General features: G+C 61.7%; 3 protein-coding genes across 3 annotated transcripts in view; 2 read left to right on the forward strand and 1 right to left on the reverse strand.

Annotated features, from left to right (window-relative positions):
- Nucleotides 1–22: 22 nt before the first annotated feature.
- Nucleotides 23–1,672, forward strand: GGTG_10614 (hypothetical protein; the record flags this gene model as incomplete). The annotated part of the gene is made up of 2 exons (XM_009228488.1): nt 23–46; nt 254–1,672. The coding sequence occupies 2 exons, from the start codon at nt 23–25 to the stop codon at nt 1,670–1,672; spliced, it is 1,443 nt and encodes a 480-aa protein (XP_009226752.1).
- A 3-nt stretch (nt 1,673–1,675) lies between these two features.
- Nucleotides 1,676–4,008, reverse strand: GGTG_10615 (hypothetical protein). The gene is made up of 2 exons (XM_009228489.1): nt 3,712–4,008; nt 1,676–3,629 (listed from the first exon to the last, which is right to left on the reverse strand). The coding sequence occupies exons 1-2, from the start codon at nt 3,811–3,813 to the stop codon at nt 1,842–1,844; spliced, it is 1,890 nt and encodes a 629-aa protein (XP_009226753.1). The 5' UTR covers nt 3,814–4,008; the 3' UTR covers nt 1,676–1,841.
- An 819-nt stretch (nt 4,009–4,827) lies between these two features.
- Nucleotides 4,828–6,610, forward strand: part of GGTG_10616 (hypothetical protein) — a gene marked incomplete at both ends in the record, with an annotated part of 2,761 nt that continues 978 nt past the window's right edge. Inside the window, 6 exons of the mRNA XM_009228490.1 lie at nt 4,828–4,862; nt 4,937–5,070; nt 5,138–5,261; nt 5,338–5,997; nt 6,081–6,442; nt 6,514–6,577. Of these exons, the coding sequence (XP_009226754.1) occupies nt 4,828–4,862; nt 4,937–5,070; nt 5,138–5,261; nt 5,338–5,997; nt 6,081–6,442; nt 6,514–6,577 (1,379 nt within the window). The remainder of the gene's footprint in view (nt 4,863–4,936; nt 5,071–5,137; nt 5,262–5,337; nt 5,998–6,080; nt 6,443–6,513; nt 6,578–6,610) is intronic.

The raw sequence follows: 6,610 nt of genomic DNA on the forward strand, positions 1-6,610 counted from the left end.
ACCGTCGGTGCGAAAGAAGTTGATGTTGGCAACCGAGCGCCTCGTTGTGCCTATAGCACCCGATCTTGCCATGACATGCCTTCTTTGTAATCATGGCTGAGTCACGAAACTCAACACTATAAAATTTTTAGGGTCCTGCTTTTGGTGGGAGGCAGCCTTCCCCCGAAACATCAGCAGAACAGGAAGTAAGGCCATGGCGGGGAAAGATAAACTCACCATACTTCCTATGTCGTCATCAACACCCGCGACGCAGAGCTCCGGGGCCGCACAGCCCAACCAGCAGCCCAAGCCCAAGAGGAAATGGCACACTACAGCCTGGCTCTACAAGGAGGTCGACCGCAGGAGATGCCTACGCACAATTACCCCTACCCTCCTCGAACCGTCTGGCCAGCCCGTCACGAGCGGCGGCGAGGTCGCCGTGCTTGGCACCTTCTGTTGGACCCCCGAGAGGGAGGTCAGGGTTCCCAGCCGCGAACCCATCTTCCAGCACGTCGCCCTCCCGGCGGTGCTCCCCCCGGTGGGCAAACCGCGCGGCATGATCCCCTCCGGCCGCGCCATGCGCCGCCCCCAGCGGGGTAACAAGGCAGGAGGCGTCAACTCCAAGCTCAAGGCCAGCGAGACGGGTAAGCCCGAGCCCGCCACCGCCACCGCCGCCGCCGCCGCCGCCGACGCCAACGCCATGCCGCCCCACAGCCTCGCGCCCCTGGCCCAGGCTATCGCCACCATGTCCCCCTCGCACCGGCTGCGCGGCACGGACCTGGTCGTGCAGCGCAACAGCCTGCGCAAACTGTTTGCGCTGTGCGGCGGCCAGAACCCCGATAGCTTCCGGGTCGGGCTGCAGCTCGTCCGCGACAAGACGCTCGTCGTCACCAAGCAAGACATGCTCACCTGGCACCCGTCCGCCACGCGCGCCTCGGGCGTGGGTCTCAGCTTCGAGCGGCTCTTCACGAGGGCGGCCGAGCCCGGGCGCGAGGGCGACCAGTCCCACCACCGCGTCATCTCGTACGACCTGGGCGGCCTGCGCTGCGTGGTGCAGTTCGAGGTAGACGCGTGCTACTATGATGGCGGCGAGGGGAAGATGGCGACGGGGAGCGAGGCCGACGACGCAGCGAGAGGAGGGCTTACGATAGAGGAGAAGCTACTAGCCCTCAGCCTCGAGCCGCCAACACTCGCTGACACAACGCCGCCACCGACTGCGGCGGCGACGGCGGCGCCGGCGCCGGTGGTGCTCGACTCCGCCGGCGCCGCCCCCCAGTCGACCGTGGCCGAGATGAAGACGTGCAACGCGGGCAAGCGGCAGAGCAGGCTGTCCGGGGCGCTGCCGCAGCTGTGGTTCGGCCGCACGCCGTGGTTCATCCAGGGCAGACGCGAGGGCAACGCCGTCACCGTCGTCGACGTCACCGATGTGACGCGTCGCTTCGCCGACTGGGAGGAGAGGCACCAGGAGACGCTGCGCCGCCTCGTCACCCTCGTCTGCGAGCTGCGCGACAGCGTCAGGGCCGCCGGGCCCGGGTGCAAGCACTGCGTTCTCGTATACGACAGGGCGGAGCAGGACGAGCGGGTGGATGGGGAGCCGCAGCAGCGCGTCGTGCGCATTTACAGGGCCAACGTCCCCAAGGCCAAGGAGCCTATTCCAAGGGATTTGGTGGAGAGGCTTTGGGGGCCGGATTGATGGCTGAGCTTGGGCAGCTGTAAAATATGGATGGCGTATTTCGGACAAAGGATCCGCCGTAATGGCCAGCTTCCAGTTGCGCACCGGCCTTCATATTGAAAAAGAGTAACATGCAATCGAATAAGTATGTAGAGGCCATCGACGTCATTACTATCTCTCTGGCCGTCCATCACAGCTCGTCCTTCCGAAAGAAATGCTCTTCGCTACCAGATTCAGCTTCGTCCGCACCTTCCTTCTTCTTCTCCTGCCTGCCCTTTTCCTGCTTTTCCTTGCTCTGCTTTTCCTTGCTCTGCTTCTCCGCTGCCTGGCTGTCCTGCTTCGCCTGGCTATCCAGGAAGTCCTGCGCGCGCTTGCCGGCAGCGGCGGCGTTGTTACCGGCCTTGTCCCGCCTGACGCCGGACCTCCTGCCGCTGTCCTGGGCGTCGTCGGCGGCGGCCTTGGTGTCCTCGTACGAGTAGCCGTCGTAGCTGAAGAACTGCGGGTGCTCCGGGTCGAGCACGATGGCACGGATCTCGACGCCGCGGCCGGGCTGGTCCACCATCTCGAGCTTCCAGCCGTGGTCGGCGGCCAGGCCCTGCAGCTCGTCGCGCAGCGCCTCGACCACGGCCGGGTCTAGTCCGAGCGACTCGAGGTCGTGGTCCAGCACCACCTCGACCCGGCCGCCCTCGGCCTTGCTCTGGCCCACGGCGAGAACCTGCACCTGCGGCGCATTGGGCTCGGCGCCCGCCACCCGCGCCCCGGTCCGCCTGCGCGGCGGCGGGTTGAGCTTGACGGCGCCCTGCCCGTCCTCGGACCGCCCGAGCATGCTGCGGCTCCCGATGACCTGCCCGCCGATGTTGACGCCCTTGAAGTCGCGGAGGTGGCGCTGCGGCTTGCCGCCGCCGCCCTGGGGGGCCTGCCGCGTGCCGACCGGAGGACCCAGCGCGTCGGCTGCCGTCTCGGGGAGGCCGCCGCCCCAGCCCTCGACGAGCAGGCCGCGCGCCTCCTCGGCCGAAGTCACGACGCGGCGGCAGGTGATGGGATGCGAGCGGACGGGCTTGGGAGGCCGGAAGGCGCCGTCCTCGCAGAGGCGCGGGGTCTGAACCATCATTAGGTACGTGCACGTCGTCACCTCCTTGATCCAGTTGACCCTATCGACCGTGGTCCCGGGGGCGCAGTGGTACTGTATCTCGATCGTGCGCGGGCGGCTGGTGAGGTCGCACACGGTGCCGCCGTCGAGGCGCTGCACCAGGTAGCGCTGGTCTCCTTTAACTACCATCTCTGTCGTGCCCGCGGGAATGTGTTTTGAGCTTCCGCTCTTCTGCTGCAGCACCGCCTGCTCCTCCCTGCCCGCGGCGTCAATGTCAAAGCCGCCGTGACGACCTCCAGCCCCGCCGTTCTTGGCGCTCCCCACTAAACTGTCTGCGTTTTGGGGCAGCGACCTGCCAAGAACGTATTCTGGGGCGGAGGGGTCCCGGACCGGAGAGCCGCCGCCCTGGGGGGGTAGCGCGTGGAACTGAACGACATCGCCGTTGTAGCAAAACGTGTAGCTCCACCAGCCCGACTGGTAGAAGAGGCACTTGCCCTCGAGGCCGCCCATAAGCTCCCAGCCGCGTGCGGCAGCGCGCTCGACTTCGCGTGCCTCCTCGGCCTTGGCGAGCTCGGTAGCGGTGTGGTTCGGCGCGGCCGTCGGGGCCAGGACAGGCGTTGCGCAGAGAAAGCGGAAAGGTGGGTGGTTGATCAGCTCGTACTTCTCCGCGAGCACGACGGTGCTGTCGTCGTCGTCGTCGTCGCTGCCCGCATCTTGTTTGCTTGTCGTGTCGTCCTGCACTTCCTGTGTCGTCTTCTTTACCGAGCTATGCGCGTCGGTGGGGGCCGACTCGGAGGATATCGTGGCCGAGGTGAGTTTGGTCTTGCCTTGCAGGACGGCCAAGGCCTCGTCTTCCCATATGAAGGAGTTTGAGAATACGACATCGAACTGAGGAAGGGCCACTTGGGATTAGCTCGGATATTTCCCATAGTCTGCGGTTTCGCAGAGCACGCATGGGGCGGGCACATACCTGAGGGTGTGCCAGCATATCCTCGTGGATGCTGAAGGCGTGGTGACGTGCGCTGCACAAGCGCAGGCCAGCGACCACCAACAAGAGCTCGAGACGGCGCATTGTGCCCACTGTGCCGTGCCGCCGCTCACATGCGAGAACCGTCTGTCGCAGGAGGACCGGTCACTTGGCAGCTGGTGAGATGGTGTTTGCTCAGAGACGAGTACCGTCACGGTCAAATTAGAGTAGAAGCTGGCGCACCAAGCTGCTGCGGCGATGTTTAGGTGTCATCATCAGTAATGCGATGTCCAACGCAATTGCCCCACCCCTGATTCGCCCACTTTGCGAAATCGGGTGGGTCTTCAGGTACAACTATGTAGAAACACGTGACGTCGCGCCCATTTAAACCCCCGGCGCCATTTATCCTTATCATCCGTCCAGCCTTGCCCCCGCAATTCCATATCCCATTCGAGCCTCGTGTTAGCCTGCGGAGTTCGGCGATATTGCCCCTAGAAGGGGATAGATTGTCCACGAAGCCAGCCACAGCGTAGCCTCTGCATAGTATCCTTGACGTGACATGCATTCTTTGTCGCGCAGACGATGGCGTTGATATTGTCTCACGAATTGGTCTTGAGAAGGGGAGGGAGTGGGCATTTTGGCAATGCAGGAGTCCGAAACCCACCGTGTGTTCGATCGATTCCCGATTTTATATCCCTAAAATGTGCGCTGCTGTTCCACGTGACGACCCGGCGCGTGCTTGTTGAGGACTCCCGTCCACGCCTGCTGCCTTCACTTCCCGCCTTCACTTCCCGCCCTGGACCACCGCGATGCCTCCAATACTGCTCTCCCATTAACAGTGGCGTCACTTCCCTTCCCATACTCGCATTGCGCACAGCAGATGCGCCTTTTCCCTTCCCGTGTCTTTCTTTTGATGTTCTAGTGACTTTAATAACACACCCTCTTTGCCAAACCGTGCCGTCCCCCTCCACAGCGAATATGCCCTCGCCCGACCATGTGGTGGTCGCTTCTGGGGCAACACGTACAAATGAGCCACCAGTTGAGATGACGGGACCGTCCACAGCTGCCATATACCCCTTTGATACTGACGGTCCTCGTCAAGCCGAGGGTCGAGTATACATGACGGGATACAAGCTCACCGCACTTGCCACTGGGTACGTCATTGGTGAAGATGGAACCACCTCCTCTCCGCGGAAAAAACCACTGACCCGCTGCCCGGCCACCGCAGCATTACACTCGCGCTGTTCCTTTCCGCGCTGGACACGACCATTATCAGCACCTCTCTCGTGTCCATGACGAACGACCTCGGCGGGTTCGACCAGAGGAATTGGGTCGCCACAGCATACTTGCTGACCTATACAGGTACGGACTGGTCGCACGCGTAAAGGCCCGCTCGCGAGGTACTGACAGCGAAGCATCCAATAATCAGGCTTCTTGGTCGTTCTCTCAAAGTTCAGCGACATCTTAGGACGCAAGTCTATCGTGCTGGCGTCCATTGCCATCTTCACCATCTTCTCCATCGCCTGTGGGTCGGTTTCGTCCATCTTGGCCCTGTATGACTGCGTCCATCTTCTCCCTATCCCTTCCTATTCCTGGGATCGAATCGGTTCTGACCTTGGAAACGCCCAGAATCATCAACCGATCATTCCAGGGAATCGGCGCTTCGGGTATGTACGCTATGGGCAACGTCATTGCCCCCGAGATTGTACCTCCTGAGCAATGGGGAAACTACACGTCCATCATGCCTTTGGTCATGGTACTTAGCTCGGTCCTGGGTCCTATCTTGGGAGGCTTCATGAATGACTATTTGTCCTGGCGCTGGGTCTTTTTCCTCAAGTGCGTTCACGTCCTTTTCTACCATTCTTTTCGGGAGTCCTTTCTAACCAAGCCATATGGTCTCTGCAGTGGCCCTTTTGGCGTCGTTATCTTCGCAATGGTCGCGCTCGCCATGCCCACAAACTTCCCGAATCACGGCAGCATGCTCGCACGTCCCGAGGAGGCCCTACATGCGCGGGTTGCGTCGTCCCGCCGCTCGCTTGCCCGTCTCGATCTCATCGGCGCGTTTCTGTTCCTGGCCTTCTCCATTCTTCTGGTGTTTGGATTCGAGCAGGGCGGCCGCCGGTTCCCTTGGCAGAGCGCCGTCATCATAGCGTCCATTACCCTGGGGGCCGTTCTTTTCCTTGCATTTATCGTCTGGGAGAGGTTTGCCGGTGCCAGCCAGGGATCGACCAGGGAGCCCATCTTCCCTCTTCGTCTCATGAAACATCGGCGATTCGTCGGGATGATCCTGTGAGTTACCATGTCTATCCAGTTGGTGTCACTGCAAGATTTCTCCCTACTGACGAAGCCCCGGTTGCGCCTCTGCTCCTTAGAGTCGGGTTCCTGACGGGCGTACCTTTCATGACGATTCTCATCAACACTCCGCAGCGCTTTCAGGCCGTCAACGGCCTGAGCGCCTGGAATGCTGGCCTCCGCACCCTGTCTCTGCTCCTATCCTCGGCCGTAGGCACGCTCATATCCTCCCAGCTGGTTGCCAAAGCAAAGATTCCGCCCAGCTACGTGCTCTTTGCCGGAGTGGCGCTGCAGGTACTTGGTGTCGGTCTCGCAAGCACCGTTGGCCCCGACGACATGCCGCATTTGTATGGCTACGAGGTGTTGATGGGAGTCAGCTTTGGCGTGACGCCGGCTATGCTGGTGGTACTCGTCCCTTATACGGTTGAGAGAGATGATCTTGGTGCGCCTGATTACCCAAAAACTAGCCATCCCCTAGTCCATTTGCAGACTAACTCTCAGTGATCTCCCTAGCTGTCTGTATGGGAGCAGTAACGCAGGTCAGGGTCTTGGGTGGTACCATCGGCCTGGCGATCTGGTAAGTGGTGTCTCTTGTGTCCTCACCCCCCCC

This window comes from Gaeumannomyces tritici (assembly GCF_000145635.1).
Source record: "Gaeumannomyces tritici R3-111a-1 unplaced genomic scaffold supercont2.6, whole genome shotgun sequence".
Taxonomy (NCBI): domain Eukaryota; kingdom Fungi; phylum Ascomycota; class Sordariomycetes; order Magnaporthales; family Magnaporthaceae; genus Gaeumannomyces; species Gaeumannomyces tritici.

What these genes read in the sequence shown, in the direction of transcription:
- GGTG_10615 (XM_009228489.1), bottom strand. Translation starts at nt 3,813, where the DNA reads ATGCGCCGTCTCGAGCTCTTGTTGGTGGTCGCTGGCCTGCGCTTGTGC. An exon ending in ATATGCTGGCACACCCTCAG is followed by an intron (nt 3,630 to 3,711) that starts GTATGTGCCCGC and finishes GCCCTTCCTCAG; the next exon opens with TTCGATGTCGTATTCTCAAA.